General features: G+C 42.2%; 1 protein-coding gene across 1 annotated transcript in view; it reads left to right on the top strand.

Annotated features, from left to right (window-relative positions):
* The window catches only part of nectin3a (nectin cell adhesion molecule 3a), a 38,516-nt gene extending 17,297 nt beyond the window's left edge, over nt 1-21,219 (top strand). Inside the window, exons 2-6 of the mRNA XM_048981721.1 lie at nt 9,119-9,466; nt 12,313-12,612; nt 13,687-13,801; nt 16,177-16,328; nt 18,058-21,219. Of these exons, the coding sequence (XP_048837678.1) occupies nt 9,119-9,466; nt 12,313-12,612; nt 13,687-13,801; nt 16,177-16,328; nt 18,058-18,719 (1,577 nt within the window). The 3' untranslated portion in view covers nt 18,720-21,219. The remainder of the gene's footprint in view (nt 1-9,118; nt 9,467-12,312; nt 12,613-13,686; nt 13,802-16,176; nt 16,329-18,057) is intronic.
* The last annotated feature ends 3,116 nt before the right edge of the window (nt 21,220-24,335 follow it).

Here is a 24,335-nt window from a genome sequence, read left to right as displayed (position 1 = left end):
CCTGCATGAGTATTTGCTAGTATGTGGACTGTGCTCTGTCTCCTAAGTTCACTTGTGTTCTGACTGAAGTAGCAGCTATTCAGAGAGTCAGATTCCTGATGGCGTCAAAGCTTTTTCCTATTTGCCACATGAATGTGTTGAGGATGGGTAATGGTGACTGGTTATTACCAGTTGGCAACACTGGTCAAGCTGGCTGCCTACTGGAAGCAAGGAACTGAGAACTAGAAAAAAATGAGAGAGAAAAAAAAACGTGAATTGCTTAACTGTAATGGTTACCTGTAATTAGCCTAGTTTAGAAGGTAATTTTTCCTCCCTCTCTTTCAAAGCTAATTAATGTAGTGAATCCCTGTCATGGACTGGTGCCTGGGATAAGCTCCAGCAATTCCACAGGCCAGGACTGGATAAGCAGTTGTCATATAAGTGTAGGCTCGCTACCGTTGTTTTTAGCAAAGTTTCTTTGGGGTATCAAAATATAACTAAACTCATGAATTTATGCCAGGGCTGTACTATATGAAATCATGATTATATGAAATGTTTGTGCTCAATATTGCTCTATCTACAGTATAAAACAAAAGGGAGATAATTTACCCAAAATAACTTCCATTTGGCTATAGTTTATCTACCAACAGAGTATGTCAGATAACTTGCAGCAACACCACCCATTTATGCCAACAGAAAAATCAGTGCCGACAAATATAATGTGATTACAGGGGTCTAGATAATGGGCATGAAGATACTGTCCTGACACCAGCAATTTGGCACTGTATGGTTGTTTACTTATGCCTACAATTTGATAAGCAGATTAGTAGTATGCCTTACGTTTACACTTATCCTTAAACTTTAAACTTCAAAAAGTACCACCACACCACTGACCTCTCATTTATTCACAGTAACTCCTTTCTTAAAATATGTTGTGGCTGCTGAGCTGTTCCTTGCTTCACCGCCACTTTAGTGCGTATCACTTCTGTGATAAATACTAGCATGTGGCGTGCTACACTAACCAAATTTAATAAACATAAGGATATGCAAAATTTATATAGACTAATAAGTTTTGGGCATCGCAATACAATACTGTAAGGTTTTAGGTATACTACTAATCTGTGTATCAAATAGTGGGCATAAGTAAATGTCTGTATAACACAGAAAAGCCGGCATCTGGGCTAATTTTTACGGCCACTACATAAGCCCTAGTGATTATTACGCATGAGCTTATGTCGTGATTGTATCACGATGTGATATCATGCAGCCCTGATTTATGTATTTATTTATTGTATTTTTAGAAGTGATGCGTAATAAAATTCTACATTTGTACATTGAAATACATTTTATTTAATTTTGTTTCGTATTGTGGATTTCTTTGCACAGTCAGTTATGGAAGTCAGTTAAGCCAGGTCTGCTTAGCTTGCAGACACGTACTTGGACTCTGAATTAGAACTTTAGCACACAGCTCTTCTTTGCTTTGTGTGATTGGTTACAGATGGCAGTGATAAGCTGCAATGGATGGATGGATGATAGAAGGATATGTGGATAAGTGGGTGGGTGGGAAGACCTTGGGTTTCGGATTGTCTGCATAAAAACACAGAAGAATGAATATATATGGTAGGTAATTTTGATGATGGACATGGAAGTTCAGTAGAGTGCATGCATGTTCTGACAATGGGGGAAATGAAAAAAAATATGTGTGTGTGTGTGTGTGTGTGTGTGTGTGTGTGTGTATAATAATCTTATGGTTACAGTATCAAAAAAATCAAAGACTTCAATTTTAAAGGCATACGTTTTTGCAGTTGCTGTCCGATTTATGTAACTCAAAATCAAAGTTTGGATCATCTAAAAAAGAGAAATGCCTGTTCAATTTCCCTTCTGTCTGTTAATGTCATTATGCAGTAATGTCTTGCAAATTTCATGGCTGGCAGTACTCTGAAAACAAAAGTACATATCCAAGTACATTGTTCATAGTCTCCCTTAATTTATGAATGTGAGTAATAAAAACCAAATTCAACCTCAAACCAAACCTTCCACCCATCTATGTACAAAGCCGGTGCTGGTGGCCTTGACTGGAAATGCCTTTAGTGAATGTCACATTTTGAAGACCCTGAAGTTAGAAGACCTTTCAGCTGATTTTTATTATTATACCTAAGTGAACACATTACCTATTGTCAAGCACTTAAGCAGGACTTGGAGAGAACCTAACATTGTGTCTTTCGTTATGGCCCCTGCTAAACTCATTACGTAGCTGTATTGCAGCCAAGTGTGTTTTTTCTTTAGCTCCAGGGTGTCGTCTGTTGACTACATTTTCTCTGCCCTGTAGCTGTAAGTAATGCTTACTTCTGTGACTGGAGACTCCAAAGCCAAGTCCCCATTTTTAATGCTTCCACCTGCATCTGACTTTGTTTATCTGAAGCCCAGGTCTAACATAGCAAGTTCTTCTTAAAAGGTTTTAATGGCATTGTATTTGTGCCTAGCTTTCTTATCCTGCTGATAACAAAAGTATTTTGGAAGCATTGTCTATATGGATTCTAAGCTGATTTGTTTTGGTAAATTTCATTCGCTAGTTTTGATGTAATACACATTGAATCATCTTACTGTGTGGAGTCCTTGTTTGAAGGTTCTCTTATTTACTTATAGAGAAGTAATGTTGGAACCATCCTCAAGACGTACATTATTCCAAATGTAACATCTTTGTCTCCTTGCCTTTAGTATCGTGGAAGATTTTTTTCAGGGAAGGCCAGGTAAAATCTACAATGTGCTAAATTTTGAAGGCCCTGCCTATGTTGACAGGCCTCTTGCTGTTGATTTTACCCCTCTACCCAGATGGTTGTCAGTAATCTTAACGTGGCAGGCAGCATGCGGGAAGCCTTCTGTAGAACAGAACCCTACAGTTTTCGGAAGCCAGCTATAAAAATGCAGCACGGAAAAGCCTACCAAGATAGGCTTGTGCCTGGTCTGAATTAACCAGCAGGATTTCCAGTTCCCATTGAGGAACAATACCAGGAAGAAATGCAGCAGGTTAATGTGAATTCAGTCACGTTAAGTCAAGACCATGATCCCACTTACTCATAAAATATTCTTGATTTGACCTTTTATTTTCTAAGCAATTTAGATGGATTAGTACATGTATACAGATGAGCCAAAACACTATGACCACCCCCACGTGAAGCTCATAATGTTAACCGTCTTGTAAAAATGGTACGTTTCAACGTTTATGATATACTTAAATGTTAAGCTAACATTGAGTATTTATAATATACATGTCGAATGCATAAGAAATGGGAAGAGGTAAAGATCTGAGTGACTTTGACAAGGACTAATTCATTCTAGCCAGACTGAACTCTGTCTGTATTGTATTATGGTATGTGCTTAGTGAAAGTGGTCGGAGTAGCTAAAAACCTTGGACACAATAGGGTGTTGGTCGGCCAAGACTTGTTGGTGCTTGATGTGAACAAATGCTATCTCATCTGGGCAACTCAACTAAAGGGTTACTGTGGCCCAAATGGCAAATAATTTTGGTGATGACCATGACAGTACCGTGTTACACCACAGAGTACATCAAGCCGTGCTGTGCGGTTTTCTGACACAGTCTTCTGGCCATAATGATTTAGCTCTTGTCAGAGTCACTCAGATCTTTACCCATGCCCATTTCTTCTGCATTAAACATGACTAAATCATTGACTATGTGTACCGAATGTTAGCATACCATCTAATATATGCCATACCATAACTGTTTTACGAGTGAGTCAACATTATGACCACCGCCACATGAAGTCAATAATGTTTTGGGTAATCAGTGTGTAGTATTGGCTCTCCGAGTGTAATAAAGACCTCTTTTCTTTCAGTGCATTCCTGCTAGGGTTTAACTGCCTCTGATTTGTGCTTGAGTTGTGACAGCGAAATGTTTTGTTGTGATTCAAAAAACTTTTAAACTTTCTGGATTAGCTACAAATATATCAGGACCCACTTACTCAAACCCAAGAACATCTGTTGGCTATTGTTTTTCTAGCTTGTGTTTTTCTTGGATTATTTTGGATCCCTGATGCATTCTATTTTAAGATCCTTCAGTAGCTGACGGATGGGCCGGGGGTGCATCAGTAACCATAGGTCACACCACCTTGAAACCTCAAAATGTCAACACACACAGACCCTTTTCTAGGGCTAGGAAGTTGACATGTTAGACACTGTTTTTCACTGCTTTATTTTGATTAAATCATAGGCAATTAAAATTCTTTAATTTTTTTTATTTATACTTAATTTTCTCACTTTTTTTGTGGAAAACACTTAAACAACTAAAACCAGCTGCTGTTTATGACCACCCAGTTTGTAAGTATTCTGCAAGTCACAGCTGAGTCTTAGGTGACAACTGCATCCCTTCACCACAGTGCAGAAATGGGGGTCATACGATGGCTTTGCCCCACGGGATAGGGGCGGGGGTTGTATGCAGAATACGAGATTGATGGCCGGGATTTGAGACCTGTAGACTGATGCTGTCAATTTGCAGACTCAAAGCAGTAGGTGGGGAAAAATGATTGTCTACCCGAGACTGACAAATTAGGCATACAATTAACAAGGGGTATGGTCAGAATGTGAATTTCTGTCACTGTAAGGCACTGACAGCTTTATCGTGTTTCTTTGACCAGAGAAGCTGATTCCTGGTGCGTCTGTCTTGGTCTCTTATGGCCTTTTAAAGCATTGCACCATAAACCTACATCAAGTAAATATAAATGACAGTCTCATTTTAAAAGTGTAGGGAGTTTATTTGTTTGCAGGGCACCGTTTTGCATATATAGTTCTTCGTGGATGCCTGTCCAGTGCGTACAGATGAGACTTTTTATAGACACAGGTGTGTCTCTCTATCAAGCTTAGGTCAAGTTATCTGCTGTCATGTCTGGCATCCTTGAAGGTTTGTAAACATGATGGTACCACTTCGTCCGAAATATCTGCTAGCAAACACGTTCTGAATCCTTAAACCCCCCACCCCCCAATGAGAATAGCTAAACCCCACTCAGCAGTGCCCCACTCCTGTGCCACTCACCTGACACCTTTTCTAGGAGGAAAAGTGCTGGAAGGAGTCCTTTTAGCTAATCTCTCAGGTGTGTTCTTGTCTTCTGTCTTGTCACACCACTGCTGTATTAGCTGCCTTTTTTGTCTTTCTGTTGCCTGGTGGGTTGTATTGCATTGTTTGGAATAGTTTCTCTTGAACTTAAAGCTGAACTGGATTCCGGTGGTGTTTTGAGTTTCTGAAAATGTTGCACAAGCAGAAAGCGAAAAGGTATCTTCGGACACATTAACGGATGACCTCGTGTACCGTGCACATTTGGTATGTGCCTTTTGCGTTATCTTCCTCATTCTGGTGGTGTGAACTTTGGTGCTGAGTCAGATGTATAACAGTGGTGATCTTTTTTATGAAAAAAATCCCATAATGCCAAAAAGAACTTTGTGCTTTTGCATTTGTGTTTAACCTCAAGTTATTGACAATGCTGTAACTATGGGTTCATTATACATTGCTGCTGCTTTCTGAACAAAGGAAAAGCTCCATGTTGTTTGGGGTAACTCTGTGTCTTTGTCCTCCTGACCCCTTCGGCGCAGCTGACCGAAATGTGTATCCCGCCATTCTTGCTGTCAATTCCCGGGTGACCCCTTGATTCCTTCTGGCTTGTGACCTTGCTCAGAAATTGACTCAGCTGTGCTCTCTTAGCTGTAGTATTCATTTCTATATTCACTGCTCTTTGTCTGCTTCTTCTCTTTCTCTACTCCTCATATCGTTATGACCCCTTGCTCTGGTCTAGGTAAGCGCAGTTTTCTGTGTCTGTCTGTTCACACAGAACAGAGACTTCCTATTTAGTCCTGGTGTGGTACAGTATGTTGGATTCTCGGTGCTCTTTAAGCTACGTTCGAGTTCTCTCCCAGGAAACTGCTAAATTAGTTATAATCTTTTAAGTAGAAGTTTCGAAGTGGAAATATGTGTACTATGACAAAAATGGACATATAAATGGCAGAATGGCAATATAGTGAGAGATTTAGATTTATATATGTATAAAATATGAGTTTTTATGTATTTCATGTAATATGTAATGCATATGATTATTTTATACAACAGATTCTTCAGTTTCTCATCTGAATTTGAGTTTATAGCTTATACAAAGGTTTGCTTAAATTTAGAGGGGAAAAAAACAGAGTTCTGAGCTAAGATTTTGGCTGAGATGACATCATATTCTCAATACTGGATGTTGGGATATTTCCTGAAAAAGCAAGCCTCTCTGCATGCAGCGTGTTTGTCCTCCCTCCCTCAGGTCTGGGGGGATCACGAACAAGGCTGGGTCAGGAAGGCATGTGCGGGGGCCTTGGCGGATCCATCTGGCCGTATGGAATCTTTGAGGCAGTTGCTGGGTGGCGCATTTATAGTTAGTTTTGATTATCTATCACCAGCGTAGCACCATCCCAACAGCTTGCCCCAATTAGTGATGTCACCAGAGACTAAAGCATAGCTTTTTCATGAATTAATTTTTGCCCTGCTTTGTACTTCTACTGCTCATGAAGAGCTTATTACTGATGCCCCCCCACTGTTTTTTATTGAATTAATCTGTTCTCTTTGCATTGCATTACACCATCACTGTGGCATTTCACACATAAGATTGTGTTTTAATCATTAGGGTCTCTACAATTTGGCAGTAAAAATGACATAGATCAGGCAGCAGGATGGCAAGGTGCTTCTGTTGGTGATTCTGGGGGTGGGATTGGGGGGGGGGGGTTAGGAGATCTATATGCTTCAGTGCTTCATGAAATGTCATCGCTGATCTCTTATGACTCCATGGTCATTCACTGAATACAAGGGGACATTTTCTCTGACTGAGGCAACAATTCTGGCCGTGCAGTGTCCTGCAATACTCCATCTGTGTATCCTGTATCTGTCACCAGTGAGAGAGCTGGTATGTAAGAACGCCATCCATATTATTTAATCATTCACTCCTTAAGATGCAGCTTAGACATAGGCGCTCCAAAAGTTGTGGAGAAATTATAGTAAAACTGACTTCCAGTCTGCTTGTTTTGATACTGATGTTTTGATATTTAATTTTATCTATTCAGTGTTTATTTATTAATCTTTTTTTCAGTTGTGGTGCCATTTCTAGGCAGCTCTCCTCTCCCGATGCAGCAATGAACGGCTGGCCTCCAAATCTTCTCACTGGGGTTTTCGGGTGTCCCGCACAGTGGCCATCTGTTTCCCCTTTTCTGGAGATGGGGGCAGAATTAAGCCCCGTGCCCCCCCCCCCACTGCCCCAAGAGCTGTGCATTTGTGCTATTCCCATCCCAAAAGCGATATGCATATGCGACCTGTGTTCCCAGTGTCTGCCAGGACGCATCTTGTGTACGACCAGTGGACATGCCAGTGGCGTGAGTGAAACGTTTGAGGCGGGAGCATGTTCTGTACCAGGATGGACGCCATGTTTCTCAGATGGCTGTTACGGACGATGCCTGTATTTCCCCCTCAGCGTCGTTTATCTCTGTCTTGCTTTATTGTTCAGATTCATAGCAGACACCTTTTTTTTGTTCAAATGAACTTCTGTTCTGTTGTAGTTGCTCCCTTTTACATAGATTCTATTTATTCACAGGCGACATCAGTTTCCAGCTTTCTAAGGTCAGGTCTCTCTTAGGAATTTAACCTTCAGTATTATTAGCAATCCATTTCCCAACCAGTATTTGTTCCTGTGCCCTTTACTCAATGTGAGTATTGTTACTGGTGCTCTGGGAATGGGGGGGGGGGGGGGGGCGTGTCCACCTGTTTTGTCGTCTGCTGATAGCCAGTGTGTGTGTAATGTGAAAGAGTTACTGTTTAGCCCTGAAACTGAGGCAACCAGTGCTTCTGGGTGTTTTTTACTGTTAATGCTTCCCTCTCTTATGGTTGCACTTATTTTCTTTTTTCTATTAGTATATGCTACCCTTTAACATGCTCACCCCCTCCATCTTCTCCTGTTCACATATATTCAGGTTCACTGTTTACAGGGCCATTTTACTACAATAAGGCCCTTCCTGGGATTTTGAACTTACCTTCCAGTAACCTTTCTGAATCCTTAGCAACTATGCAACCTGCTGAGCATCCAAGTGGGTATGTGGGCATATAAAGCCGCAGTCGAAAATGAAACATTTGGTTCGGTGAACCTGCTGAAAGCACATCGGAAAAAGGCAGAGTCATCGCCCACCCACCCACTCGCTCCCCCTGTCTTTTTTTCGAATTGGCCTGCGTCTGGCTTGCTGGCGCGTACTTCTACCTGCGCCCAGCTGTCCTGCCTCCCTCTAAGCATGCCTGGCTTTTGGATGAGAAAAGGAGGCCAGGCTGGAGGAGGGGCTGCCGTCTCCGCGCTCGACGCCTCGCTCCATCGGAGTGCTCAGTTTCATTGCGCTTTTCTTAGAAACTGGTTCCGTCAGCTTTCTTTTGACTTTACACACATCGCTCTGTCCTGTGTCCTGCCTCCTCTGGGCATGCGCACGTGCACTCGTGTTGTAAAAGCGGATGTGCTAGGATGATTTGGGCGGTTTCTTCAGAAGTGCCACCGTCCACAAACTGTAACCTTCTGCACCCCTGCACCTCCACCTCCAACTCCATCCCCTGCCATGGCCCATCGTAACCTTGTAGTAAGCTAGAATGAACTTTTTGCATTTAAACTGTGATCCATTATCCACATGGGGGTCCCAGACATAGACAGAAATGCCTATAAAACGTCAAATTGCTTGGTTTGTTTGATGCTGTTCCAGAATATCCTGCTTCTTTGTTTGGTGGTTTGCTTTGCCAATTAGTAATGGGGACAGTGAGGGCATCCCACAGAGAACAAGAAGGCAGCACACAGAATGCTCATTAAAATAGTGAAGTCTGTCGGGTGCTATGGCAAGACGCTTCCCCTCATAACTGATGTTGTACCCCAGCTGGAAGGCAGCCATCTTGCTTAAGGGCGATGTGGACCCCCCCCTCCCAACATGCGTTTTAATGGCCACTCTGAGAACCACAGTCAGATGAACCTTCCTCTGCCCTTCAGGGAATAAGAGTTGGCGTTTGCTTGATTTTCTTTGCGTACGTGATGACTAATGGCAACTCTTTGAACCTTCCTCCTGATGAATCTCCCTCCCCCTACAGGAGTGATGTGTAACGAGGTGCTGGTCCAGAGGAACATCGATGCTGTGCTGGGGAAGAACATCACCCTAGGATGTCAGATACAGGTGGGGTCCAACCTCAGCCTGACACAGAGCTCGTGGGAGCGCCGTGTGGCATCCAGTACTGTCACCCTGGCTGTATACAACCCCGAATTCGGCACCTCGATCACAGATGAGTATGCAGGACGCCTCTCCTTCCTGTCAGCATCCAGGCATGATGCCACGGTCCTGCTGGAGAATGTGGGCTTTGCTGACGCCGGGGTCTACACCTGCAAAGTGGCCACTTTTCCAATGGGCAATAAGCAGGCCTCCACCACCGTCAGCATTATGGGTAAATATGTGTCCCCTGCCTGTAAATCCTGTGACTTGTGTATGTGAGAGAGAGAGAGAGAATGAGTAAGCATGTTGATATTGGTGCAAGAGTGTTTTGGGGTGTTGCTAAGGTACGTGGCCTCATGGGATATGGAACCCCTGGAAACTCTCTGCCGTCTCTTCGCTTCAGCTCTTAATTACACAACAGCCAGGAGTAAAAACTCATAGTGCGATATGTATTTTTCAGTCTTATGTTGCATTATCGTTAGTGGGCATCACTCTGATCACATGCGCTATAGTGACCATCAGCTGCATTGTGTCATGTGAGTCCCGTGAGCGGAACGGGGCTCAAAGTGGCTTCACTGTCTGAAAATCGTTGACCCCTTTGCTCAGGCAGTCCCCTTCCTGACAGGGTCTCCAATTTGGGTGTCCATGCTGGGGGCTGCCTGCTGCGGGAGGCGGAGTGACGACGCCGCAGTATTCAGGGAGGGGGGGGTGTCAGCAGTAGGAAGAATGGGAGGAATGCCAGGAGGGGTTCTGTTGGCCAGAGGTGGTGGTGGGGGGGGAGGGGTGGGGAGCTATTTATGTCTATTTTAGGTGCAGTGGGGTGCTGAACTGCAACGATGTGTTGACCCACTGTGGTCGTATTTCTGCATGGGGTTGGGGGCCAGATTTTAGAGGCATGACATTCTAAATTTATGCTGCAACTACACTGACTCCAGCCTATACTGAGTGTAATGCAGGCAAACTAATTCACTCACGTTTTTTTTTGTTTTTTTTAAGCAAATCAGTACATTGGCTGTTTAAATTGCTGAGAGAAACTGGAAAAAGCCCCACCCCAGCTCCCAATACACAACTGTGCTGTGTCATGTGTAGAAATGTGTCTCAGGGGACAACCTGTCTAGCCGTTTGATTGGCCTAGATACTGAGAAGTCGTGTAACCAGACACGGTCCCCCTGCAACTTAAACAAAAAGCTTGGCACAGTTACGATGGGAACTGCGCACCAGGGTAGGACTGTAGGCACGACCAAGCAAAGGAATGCAGATGCTAAACATCGTACACAAAATAGTGTCTGGGAGTTCGATGGGAAGGCGAGTTTTATTGGGGACTCCTGCCAAAATGTGCGTATCTGGTTGCCAGTGAATGAAAGTACTGCTTGCTGCTGCCGACTGGGCTGACGCAGTCACTGTGGAAACTTTGACTGCGTTTGGTAGAAAGTGGTGCATGAATATATAGTTACTTAAATGGAAAAGCAGCATGGCCAAAAACAACATTTTCCTGCTCTTCAGTTTGCCCAGCATCTGAGTGTGGGTCCATGATTAATATCTCATTAATCCTCAGAATGTGAGACTATGCTTGTGTAGAGACCAGCAAGTAAGTCCCCCTCTGCTCCAGAGCGCTGGGGCTGCAAGCCATAATAACCACTGCAAGAATTTCACACCCCAGGTTTACACGACATCTGTCCATTTGCTCATTTCTGGTGTATGTGTGTATGAGTGTGGGCTATGTATACATTACAGTACCCCACAGTATGATTAAAAACCTGATATTTTGGAGATTTGGACATTGTGGAAGGCAAAACTTAATTTTATTAAAAAACTGTGACAGCAATAAAAAAAAACTAAAGTTGTCAGAAGTCTTGTGTCTGTGTGTTCATTAGCATTGTGATGGGGATATTTTGTGTGCATGCACTCCTTTCCCCCTATAACCTGTAATATCTGTGGAATGTGCGTCTATTCTGTGGTTACCTGTTGTCCTATTTTTCCATCAGTCATCCATGTGAAGCTTACCTTATCTAAATTGTGTGCAGTCTGCCCTGGAATACATAAAATTGTTCTTCTCCCGCTCTCAAAATTTACCTGTCGCCCAGAACTTCTAGCTGTACCCCTGCATGTAACCATACATCTTTGGCTCCCTGCTTTACACTGGATGGTGCTTAATTGTAAATTAACTGTTTGATTGTAAGCAAATTGAAGTGTTTCCTGTCCTTGAGTCCTTGAATCTTTTCTTCCTGGTCCATTTCTCATCTGTCCAACAGTCTACTCTAGGGCTGAACGACGTATCGATTTGAAATTGAAATCTCCATTTGAAACAACGCGATTAGCAAATCGCAAAGGCTGCAATATAGGACATGCATTATAAAGCACATATGACCCAGGGTTTAAAACTGTTCTGAGAATAGTTTTACAAATTCATGCCAAGCTGCCTGTGTGACAGTCATGCTCACGAATCAGAAGTGCCGTGCTCCTCGCATGCCAGTCATGCTCACCAATCAGAAGTGCCGTGCTCCTCGCATGCCAGTCATGCTCACCAATCAGAAGTAGCCCAAGGTGACTGTGTATATGCCCACAAACAAACTCAAGGAAAACATTACATTTGCCGTGCAAAAAAATGTTGACTTTGCTGAGCTGTAAGTGAATTATCTACCTATTTCATGGTCAGAGATTGTTTACAGAAAGGTCCTATTATGAGAGGTCCAAGCAGCCTAAGCTACAGGATCCCTGTTGTTTATTTTAATAATATTATTATTATTATTATTAACTTATCACAGTCACAGCTTTTGTGATATCTGTTCTATGTTTGTTCTCTGCTAATTTGAAGAAAGCAATAAATACATGTTGGAAGAAATTCTTTAACTTTTCATCCTTGCAGTAATATAGACCACTTAATATTTTGAAGGTATCTCGTGATAATACTGCATCATATGTTTTAAATAATTTGCACACTGAATTCTAAACGGAAACTTGATTGTTTAAAAATATATATATATTGCTAATCAAATTCGCAATCACAATATCTGTTAGAAAAATTGTGATCAGATATTTTCCCTGAATCGTTCAGCCCTACTCTGCTCTCTTTCTCAGTGGAGCCCAAGGTGTATGTGTCAGCGAGCTCCGCCCCATTGCTGGATGGCGGGAACGAGACACTGGTGGCCACGTGCACAGCTGAGCGAGCCCTGCCCCCCGCCGAGGTCTCCTGGGAGTCTGACCTGTTCGGCCGCTCCCAGGAACACCAGCAGAAGGAACCTGATGGCACCGCCACCACGTGGGTCAGCTACACCTGGCGGCCCACACGTCACACCCAGAAGCACTCCCTCACTTGTGTGGTGCGGCACCCTGCACTGCAGTCAGAGTTCCGATCGACTCACTGGCTCAATGTGCAATGTGAGTTTTCAGGCGGGGGTGGGCTGGAGAGGGAGACAGGGGTGCTGAACACCCTGGGAGGGAGGGGTTCACCACCACCACCACCACCACAAGCTCACCAACAAACACAAAATGATCACCAGTCATTTGCTGCCTGTCACTGGAATTCCATCTGTTTTTCATTATGATGCTGGTGTAGTGCAATGCTATAGATATAACAAGCACTGGTAGTTATACCAGTCTCAAGCTATAGAAAGATGACTCTCCAGGGTTACCTCTGCTGTATAAGGTGTCCGTTATAAGCTGCTCATTTAATGTATGCTTCCTGGACCCGCTGAGCTCTGGCAGTATCCTTATTAGCATGTTTTTTTGGTGCTGGCTAGTGAGACCCTGTATGAAATATTGATAAAACCCTCACCAGTTACAGCTGTGGGCAAATGTGGGAGGTGGAAATGGACAGAGAGGATACCAGACACAGATAAACATCCCGCGCTGAATTGGCTGTGGGCCACGTCATGCTGGATGTAACTTAAAGACAACTAATGGCACAGTGGGATGCCGTGCTTCATTTATCACGGAGGGGATGCTTTACCTTCTGAGCCATAGTAAGGCCATAAATCGCTGCTTTTTAAACATTTTTGTATGGATTCAGTCCTAAATTGTGTTGTGGTGGTTTTCCAGCAGTAAGTTAATTTTGATCATGACATTTACAATGTCAAATGAATTAAACAGCGAAGAGAACTAGTCTTTCGTATTAAATCTCACCCTTCTTTGGTGAAATTATGGGAGAATAGAGTTTATGCACATTATGTATGTATTGTATATTATGCACGACATAGGCATAAATTTATGTGTGTGATTTTGTATATTCAGTATCACAGCACAAGCCATGTGTTTTCATAAAATGAAAACACTGTATGTGTTGGATGGTGTAATGGTCTCTGGGAATTGCATGAGCCTTCTATCCAAAGAACTGGGAAATTCCACTTCTTACATATATAAATATTCACTGTTGGGTGTGGATGGTGTCTAGCAGGTCCACAAAGGCTTTCAGTTTTTTCCACGGTTTCAACCTTTGTGCCTCATCTCTTCCAGTTGCTCCTGAAATCGTGCTTAAATCCATTGGGGACTGGCTTGTTGGAGGAACAGACTGTCATCTGCAGTGTCGAGCCAATGCTAACCCACCCGTCGGCTCCCTAACCTGGTCCAGGTAGGCATTTCTTGCAGAAGTCCAGGCTGTTGAGTCCTTAGTGCTAGAACAATTTTTTTTTCAAGTGTTTCCCGCAGTTTAAGTAGAAGTTTACTTTGGAAAGTCTTGGTATGACGTGGCATGGAATCAGTAGGAGTCTGGAAGCCTTCTACAGGAATCTACTGCTGTCATTCAGGGATACCCTCCAAAACATGCTGCTTGTAGGCATCCGCCCAGAACGTCCATCAGCTGTTAATTCAGAGTGTGGGCCAGTGATTGGGACTTTCTGTATTTTTATCTTAATGTTATCAAGTATGAAAATCCTGAATGAATTAGCTGGTCCTGTAGCTATTTCCAGCAACGCTCCTCTGACTAGGAATGATGTGCCACAGGTAATATGCCAGAACGCGAACAGTTACTCCTATTGGCTGTGAAAATCACGTGGTCGTTACAGTTAAGTCCTGCTCTTCACTTGCCTCATAACAAGAGCACTGAACACATAAAAGCAGGTAAAAGATATGTGTACTTATGGAAGTGGATGATCATAAATAAAAATGCTATTTTTAATTAAAAGTGGAACTCTTGCAAATATCAAAGCAAGAGGATTTCAGGTCAGTTAAATCTGTAGTATTGTAAGAATGAATCTATAAGTCTTCTCTGATTGAAAGGGGCAGTTCATCCCAAAAACTGAAACAAAGACACCAGTCGTGTCACTGTGCAGAAGATGCTCATGCTTGTATCTTCTGTGCAGCGATATGACTGAGGTATGGAGTTCGGTAAGAGACATTGCTATTGGATTTTCAAATGTATTTTTCTGATACCTTAATCACCACAGAAATGCCATTCACTCCCATTATATTAGTCTCCAACAACATTTCTTTGGCAGAAATCTCCCAAACTTGGCAACTGGCAGCAGAATGGATGGATAGGTAGCACTAAAGTCCCTCTAAAACATTTCTTTTTTCAATTAGCCCCTTTAAAGCTTTTTCACACTGAACATGACATGTAAAAAAAAAAAAACTTCAATTTACTAAATATTCAGATGCAAATTTGATGGATCAAAATCTTTCATACTAAACACTGCAAACTTTTTGCAAGTGATTGAGAAGTTTATGTACTGAAAAAATTGTCAAACTAGCGACAGGCACTAGCAGCCGTGATGATAACTTTAGGGTTTAGCGGTATTTCAGCGTAAGCAAAATGAATACTAAGAACATGGCAGCAACATAATCTGTTTTCAGGTAACTTACTAGAGGAATAGAGGAAACAGAGCTTATTGATTATTTTTATTGGATATTCATTGTATACAGTCTAGAAATCAAATACAATTAAAATATTAATAAATAGCCACAGTGTAATATTACAAAACACATATTACAACATTTTCAAAAACATTAAGGAATAACCAGCATAAACAGAAGCATCCAGAACAACAACAAACAGATTCACATCCTTGTCATCAGATAAGACAGGCTAGTATGGATTCTTTCGATCTGAATGTTTTCATTTTGAGAATCGATTCTAACATTAGAATATTGACATTTTTAACCTTCTGAGTTAAATATTTATATTATATGGATCAGCGTATGAACTCCTATTGGGCAGGTATGCCCATAATTGGGGAGGAAGTGGAAGTTTTCCAGACACTCTATGATCGAAAGGTAATCAGTCTATCATTACAGGCTTGTGTTATAAACCAAATGAATATTATTATTTTCTTGAAAGAAAACCAAACTTATCACTTGTGAAAACTGACATGCTTTTGATTTGTTCTTTAAAATTCAGATTTTTAAAGGAACAACATAGAACATACCCTAAAAAGGTTTATGAATGGTCCAGAGCAGTTGTACAGACATTTTGTGACATCAAGAGAGAGAGAAGAGGAACGCCGGTTTATTGGATTTTACATCCGGTCATTTATTAAATTATTATTTCCATCTTCAGGCTTGTTGAAAAGACCACTGCAATCGCATGCTTCCATTCAGCTTTTTTTTGTAGCACCGGCAGATGTACTATCAAATAAAATGATTTGCCGTTCCTCCCTGTAAAGTCTGTACGTTGCATTCTGAGAAATTCCTTTTCCCCCCTCTCGATAGTGGTTCCGTTGTCTCTGAAATGGCATCATAAATGTCAGATGTGCGCGTATATATAAACGTGGCTAATTTGCATTACCAGTCTAGGGCAGTTAGTAGGGAGGAATGGGGTGGTCTCTTAAGAGTGCGCATTTGCAAATGTTTCTTCAATATGCAGGATTTATAACCTGTACGATGCATATCACAGTTTACGCTGCACATCTTCATAGCAGTGTTGTCACTTTGATTACAGATAATTAAGAATGCCACAGGCTGTGGCATATTTGTCAGTTCTTGTTTATTATTGCAACCCCCCCCCCCCAGGTTGGATGGACCTATGCCAGAGGGAGTGGACGTGGTAAACGGCACCCTCTATTTCCTGCGACCCCTGCAGCAGAATGATTCGGGGGTGTATCGCTGCACGGTTGAGAACGACATTGACACGAGGAGCAGAGAGACTCGCGTCTGGATCCGAGGTGAGGGACAGCCCGCCTTTTCTACTTCTTTGGGGTCTATGAGTGAGTGGAAGCTGGTGTGTCTGCTCTGCTTTCTGTTTGGATGGTTTTTGGGGGCGGAGACTAAATGCGACCTTTCATGAAGGCTGCATTGTATAATTAACCCTTTCCTTGCCCAAGCAGGAAGCCCTGCAGAAATACCTACACAGTTACAGCTTGTTATGGTTTGCTACTTATTTAAAGGTTTTTTTTCCCAAAAAATAACAACAACAAAAGCCTTTATAGGTTTTTTTCCCAATGACCCTCTCGATCTGGGGGGTGGGTGGGGGCGGGGCAGGCTGTGGAAAGGAATGGTGAAGCTAGAAAAATCTGAAACCTCTTTTTTGTATGTATTGTGGAAAGTTCCGGGCAGATTGCCCTGACTTTCAGGGACATCCCAGCATACGCACATGTGCAGCACATCATCTGCTACTGTGGCCAGGCTCTTTTTGCGCTTGATACTTATCACTGTGTGTGGCTGCTTTCTTCATTTCCCCCCTCCCTGCCGCCTTCATTTCTGCAGTGCCTCTGTGCAGCATTGCCAAACCTCTATTCTCGAAACCGGCTGCTGGAAATTTCTTACCACATTAAAATTAACGATGTGAAGGCAGAAGGTACTGCATTTTGTGGAAGAGAGAGAGCTCTGTTAAGCTGGGCACTCGTGTCACACCCTTCTACCTGATCCTCTGTGTAGTTGTAGTCATGAAGAGGAGTTTTGCTTTTTGCCAGTGGCAGCGATTGCAGACTACCTCCCTATTATATGGCCGTTCCCCTTCTCTATAGCTAAAGACATTTGGACTGATGTCTTCATCAGCTGCCCCTGCATCCTCTTTAGTCTCTTAGCAAGGACCAGCAGACTTGTGTGTGTATGTATGTGTATATGTATATGTTTCTATATGTATGTCTGTGTATCAGTGGCATTTTCTTTCAGGCAACAGGTGAAGCAGAGTTTCGTTAAAAAAGAAAGGAGACAAAACATTCCTATCACATGAAATATATTTTTTATGGCACTACATAGTTACAACAGATATTTCTTTGTGGAAATCAAACAATTGTGGCTGTTCAGAAAATGTCTGAAGTATTGTCCAAAACCACACCACCCTTAGGTTGATGTTAGTAAATTTCATGAAGCAAGACATTATCTCCCTCACTAAGCTAATAGACTTGAGTGCATTTCTCATCATGTTTTATTTAGCAGTTGATTGGATAATTATGACACATTTTTAAACCCACCCAGTGAAGCTTGCTTCACCTAGTCCTTCCAGTTATGTGCGCCCTTCTGTGTTCTCGACCCGAAGATGATCGACATACGTTTAACCATTCAGAACATGAGTTCAGCTATTCGGCAAGAGAAACTCATTTGTCCACCAATATTTTTGTTGGTGTGTGGACAAGGAATTGGTATTCTTTGAGTAGAAAAGTTGAAAATACTTTTGATTTATAAATATTGTTGTTCTTGGTTGTATCTAACTTTGTAATTTTTAATATTCTATACACTTCAGTAATTGACATGAGTAGGTATTTGCACAATTTTAAGATTAAACAAAAAATGGTGTTGGTTTATATCCAACCATTATTTGGGCAAGAACTTTGCACTACTGACATTGCGCACTTTATTCACTTTTTCCTTCTCTCTTTCTCCTGCTTCACTCCCCTGCTATTCCTCTCTCCCTTTCCCTGACCTTCCCTTTGAACTGCCCCTCATCATTAGACCCCCCTCCCACCACGGCTGCAGCCCCTACCACTCCCGCACCCCTCCATCCTAGTGGCGGCTTTTCCCATACTCCCCCCACCAAGCAGCGTGCTCAGTTCAGCTCCCCAACACTGGGCTCCTCTCCCGACAACAGCCTGGGTGCCATCGTGGGTGGAATCATCGGTGGGCTTCTGCTTTTGGTACTGCTTCTGGTGCTGGTTGGCATCTGCTACATGCGGCAGCGGCGTACCTTCCGGGGAGACTACTATACCAAGCAGTACCTGGGCCCAGCCGACATGCAAAAGGAGCCCCAGCTGGACATGCTGGAGCCCCACGAGCTGCAGGAGGTATATGGGGGAAGTGACTTGACAAAGGATAGTCCAGACCTGAAGCCCAAGGCTGTCGGGGACATCATTGACTCGGAATACAAGGAGAGGAAAGATCGGGAGGATTGGGGCGACAGCATTCGCGGCAGCCGAAGGATGCATGGAGAGGAGGACTATTATCCCAACCACCACAGCTCGCACAACATGTACCCAAGGGAGATTACTATGCCCTTACCAAGTGTGCACAATGGCTCCCCCTACATGTCGGAGGACTTCTATGACAGCGGTACGGACAGCGAATATGTTTCCCACCTTGATGGATCGGTCATCTCTCGTAGGGAATGGTATGTGTGATAGAGGAGAAAATGGGACTAAGACAGTAATTTAAGTAGTATAAATGCAGAATTAAATTATCAAATTATTTGGATGGATGCAATAAGTAAGACAACCAAAATTCAGGGGGAATATGCTCTTTCTTTCATTGGCGTGAACTGTATGTAATCGCCATTGACCGATTAATGGCATTATTCTGCTTTACCTGGCTGGGTTTAAAGAGTATTAGCAGAAGACTGGTGTGTTGCTGTCAGATGTGACTTGACAAACTTGCACACCTACTCTTGTCATTTTGGTGTTTCAAGTCGTCTTTTTAATTTGTGTTTGATCTTCACAGCCAATATGTACTTATGTGCTAATGCTGCATTAATATATGACATTTTGAATTCTGCACAAAGCTGTATTGACCAGATGATAGACATGGTTCTTACCTTTGATTAAATTGTCATGTTCCACATTGTAACTGCGAAGTACAAGGGAAGGATAAAGTGAGAGAGCCGATGGGAGCTAGACTTTTAGACTGAGGCTTCCCCAGGAGGGGATCTTTAGGTACATATCCTGACTCGCTTCAGTAAATGTGCAGCTGTATAAACTATAATTTAGTGATGTTAGATCACTTAGGACAAGCCAGAAAAAAAGTCGTTCCTCTTCTGTGTTTTTTTGGAAACTCGGTGCCATAAGCCTGAGCCCAGTGGTTCCCATCTGGAGGGTCTGAGGCTCTTCCTTGCATCACCCCATGCCAGATCAGCCTTAATAGTGCATTTTCTGTTTCCCTAAACCGTTTCTGTAAAAAAGGGCTGTGTGCCACCTCCTGTTGGTTTTTGGCAGCAGACACTCAAAGGGTCTGTGGCTTTCACTTGTTATTGAACATCGATAATGGTTTTGGTTTCGGTTTTGAAGGGCACTGGCTGACTTTTTAATTTGCCAATTTATTTTTGACCCCCTGCTCCACCTTGTCGCCAGCTGTCCTGACACTCCCATCCCTGAAAGTTCAGATGTCCCAGAATAAACTGGGGTACATTTGATGCGAGCTCACACATCTGCTTCATGGTTTGCCCCACCTATCTTCAAAGAGGCTTTTTGCTCAGAATGGAAGCTTTTTAATTTTGTCTAGATTTCCTGGTGTGTACCCTCAGTGATGTGTTCAGTGGCTATGATTGGCAGCTCCACTAATGCTTTTTAGCCACTATAAAAGTTCCATCCAGACCCCTAGCTGTGAGGGAGAACAGAAAAATAAACGTCTGGAAATTACAGTAATATTAGCTTCTGACTAACTATTCACTGCAGGTGATTCCATCTTTTTAGACTAGTTGCTCGATTTGACAATCCTCACTTTGTTTACACACTGTGTATCTGGAATGCATACTCTTCTGCAGGGAAACCAATGTGAGCACTTCCATGCTTTATACTTCTACCTAGGGTGCATGCATTCATTCCTTTATTCATTTGTTCATTCATTCATTTATACATACATGAATTCTCATTTTTAGCATGACATGAAGAATCCAGGGACAAATGTTTGACTCAGGATCCACTGTGAACGTTTTTTTTTCCTGCATGCCTGGAGTAAAAGTAGTTGGAATTAAATCATTTTGTTCAATAATGATGATAGAATGTAACATTAAATCTTGAATTCTGGTGAGAGAACAGGACATACAGTACTGTGCATTGTGGTGCTTTAGCTCTTGCTACGTTAGTGTTCAGCTGGGAGGATTTTTCTTTGTTTCTTTTCCCCATTATAATATTTATGGTGTGCACCCATACATACACAGTTGTTTAAGTCCTGCGTGAACAAGATCACATTGACATACATCAATGAGACTTGGTCATCCATGGAATTAGCCTGTAGCTGGTTTCCAGTCTTGGTCAGGGATCCTCACCTGGCACCAGGTTTGTCCTGTGCTAAGGAGACTAGGAATTATGTGCCTATAAGTACATGTCTTTCAAGATGATGATGATGATGATGATGGTGTGGTGGTGATTAAAATATGCACAGTAGGATGTATGAGTAAAATGATTATGAGGATGTGGTTATTCTGTGGAGAGCAGACAAGTGTTGGGGAACGATAAGGGAAATTTGTGCTTTAATTGTTTGCCTTCAGAGTGAAAATGTGTCTACAGTAACTATCCCAGGGACTTTGTGATGTTATTTTTTGTACCATAAACAGACATGGAAACAAAATTTTTGTCCTCAGTAAATGACATTTGCAGCACCCAAGTTGCAATGCACCTGATCTATGGGCTATATAGCAGACTAATCTGCCAAAGTTTAAAGATTGCTTGTAAATATTTTTTCTAAAGCCTATATGGTTGTGCAAAGCCTAATTCTGTTTAAAATTCTGTTCCTGTTTATTGTATGGATATATTGATTTGCCACTTTTTTTCACTCCTTTATTATTCTGTAAATAATTAGAAAAAAAATTGATTTGCTGACAAAAATGAAACTGGAAAAGGAAACATGCTTTTTGTTACATACTATAGATAGTTAAATTTTATGTTTGGAATAAAGAATTGAAGCATTTTTGTGAGCAATGTTTTGCAGCAGTTCCCCCCCACTCACCCCCCCCCCCCATAATTCAGGATCTGTCTCTCATTGCACTGTACCCATTTCCAAATGCCTGCCAACCTACAATTTTCATCAGATGGAAGACTGTGGTTCTGTGATTCTCTAAGCTGTGTGCAGGGGGTGCATTGAGACCCTCACCCTTCTGAATTACCCTTCATGCAAAACAACTGTCAGACACTACAATGAAACTGTAACTCCACATATCCTGCTTGGGTTCCTTCCAGCTTTGTGGATATGTTGAAGAGCCATGATGTCCTCGTAACAACCTCTCCCGTCTCTCCCACCCACACTGCCTGCATTCTTTCCTCTGTTAGATCTTCATGTCTTCTTGACTTTCTCTGTTAGGCAGCTTTGTTTCTGTGGTTTTGTGTCTGGAGGAGTGTTTAGAGCAGAAATCCAGGATACTATTCACCAGTATTCAGATCAAACTGCTTGTGCACTAATGCTCAGAACTTCGCTTAAGTGTCATTTGATCCCCATGGCAACAGGCTTATAGCAGTATGAGTGGCCAGCTTGCCCATTAAATAGCCCAATACCAGCACCTTCTCTCCTCTTCCAGTTAGGAGCTGACATCCCGAAAAAAGCAAGATTTCCGGACTGGTAAACTTCCCCCAAGTGGATCAATAGTGAATTATCTTGAATTATCTTAGCATGTATCGATCACAATAGTCTATAGTAAGGTTGTATTCATTAAGTTTACCTGGATGAAACTAAGAGAAACAACATTTCTACAGAGGTACACTGGCCCATTCTTCGTAAAGTGTAGGTATGGTGCTGTAATGTGCCAGGCTGGTGCTTCTTGGCTCTCTTGCTCGTTTAATTTGCTTTGAGCTCAGTTAGTTCAAACCTTTTGATGTTCATACCTGCTGTCATTAAGCAGCTGCTGCTGTGTCTGTACACTGCTAGTTATAGTCCGTCTGGGAACAGTTTGTCTTACTGTAACTCGTCTTTGTAGCAGAATACTGAAGGAAAACCCCGTAATTGTCCATCTTTTTTGCACTTGCTGAAACATACTCCGACCTCTCTGACTCCTCATCCAACTGCACACGCTAGATGGCTGCCTAGCCTGTCCTCTTGGTGCTTCCCTTTCTCACAAGGTTTGCATTATTTCTCTCAGATCTGTTTACTCTGTCTCTGTCTCTCTGAGTGAAGTGAAGCTCTTGATTCTGTTTTGTTGCCCCTCCATGCACTGGCTACATGCCCAAGCTGTGGGTCTCATGTTGTCCTTCCCAGTGCTAATACCATAATGCTACTGGATTGTTTAGACGAGGCTCTGTCCCAAAAAATCCTTATTGACATTTTTCCATTTTCATCTCGATTATCTTAAATAACCATAACAGCAACATATAAGGAAAGCAAGTATTGCAATGACATCTATATTTTCAAAATATATGTGTAATGTTATTTTGACAGAGGGCTGTTTGTTTTGCTCCTCTCAGTCCATATGCCTTGATAGTAATAAGTAATGCAAGTACCTTTATACTTTTTTTACAAATAAGGTGTGTGTCTATATACTGTATGAAAGGTGCGTGTACACACACACACACACACACACACACACACACACACACACACATACATAATCTGTCTATGTATAAATTATACATATAATTTTTTTTTTTGCTTACACCATACTCCTCAGAAGTGATTATTACTACATTCTACACTGCTGGATGCCTGCTTAAAGTGTAACTGCAGACTGCATGCTTGGTTAAGTAACTTGCATCCCGTTGCTGAGCTCACTGCTGCTCTCTCTGCACCTGTGTCTGACTGTTAGCTTCTGCAGTAGCTCACGTTGCTGCATTTTACAATGTGAAGGATTCTGTAGCTCCGTGTCATTTATAAGTTATTTATTAACTGGCATTGCGGTCGGCTGGGAGACCGTGAGAACGTTCTCGGTCCCTGTGGCCAGCCTTGGCTAGTTGTCATGGGTGTGTACTTAATTATTTAAACTTATTTATTTTTTAAACTTTATTTGTCTCACATATCATTCCCATGATCTTGACCTGGATAAATGGTTGCAGGGTGGATAGATAGATTACCTGTAGCGAGTAGAATCCCATCCAAAACTTCTCACCTTGTCTGGTGTCCTGTGACAGGACCCAGGGTGTATGGGTGGTAAATGGATGGTATATTGTAGTTTTATGAAGTTGTTATATGTGGATTATGATCTGCTTTTGCCATATTAAACTTGACCAGAATTAAGATATATGCTCTGCCTTTAACGAACCGTTCATTCACTCCCGGCTCTGCATCACAGAGCCTAAAGGTGCCCTTTCCACAATGGTGAACTAATTAACACATCTGGAGTGACATGAAAGGAACCTGAAAGGCTGCAGCTGACACAAGAATACAGAGTGTTTGGGCTTGCAACTAAAAGACGTGGAACACTACAGAAGATTGTGGGGGGTGGGTCACCTGGGCACTTACTGCAATGAAAGTGTCACATGGGAACATTCACATCCGGCATGGAATCTGAAGGACAGAGTCACTTGCGCAGAAATTAGCCTGGAGGTGGTAAGGCTGTGATCTGGTTAGAAAGGCCATGAGGAGATGCTACAGTCCCAGAGTTCAAACATTGTAAAATTGTGACTGTGAGTTGATATTTGGGGATGGACAGAAGTTTCAACGATGCATGTATCTGTTTCCACCTAAAACAAGCATGATTAGTGCTAATAATGCAGTGGAGATGAGTGTAGGCTTATCTTGAAAGAATATGACGTAGGTCAAATTATTGTCCATTTTTTTTAAAATTGGGCAGCATAAAGCTTTTCCTGGCATGTTGTCTTGACTCATAGAACTTGTTCCTGTAGCTGTATAAATATAATATTAAGTATTTGATTTCCTTGATATAAAGTTTCACTGTTTCACGTTTAAATCACTTCTGTTCATAATGGAGACCAGGTCTAACCAATGAAACTGGAGTGCAGCAGTTTAGTGTTTGAAACCAAATTTATTTTAATATGGACCCAAACATGCATTTTTTTCTTGATTCGTAAAACATTTCGCTTTTCAAAATTCAGTAGATGCATGCATTTTATTAGCCTTCACTGCATTTCATGCGTTTATAT

Source organism: Brienomyrus brachyistius, chromosome 17, assembly GCF_023856365.1.
Source record: "Brienomyrus brachyistius isolate T26 chromosome 17, BBRACH_0.4, whole genome shotgun sequence".
NCBI classification, from domain to species: Eukaryota; Metazoa; Chordata; class Actinopteri; order Osteoglossiformes; family Mormyridae; genus Brienomyrus; species Brienomyrus brachyistius.
This window is presented reverse-complemented; position numbering and strand designations above follow the sequence as displayed.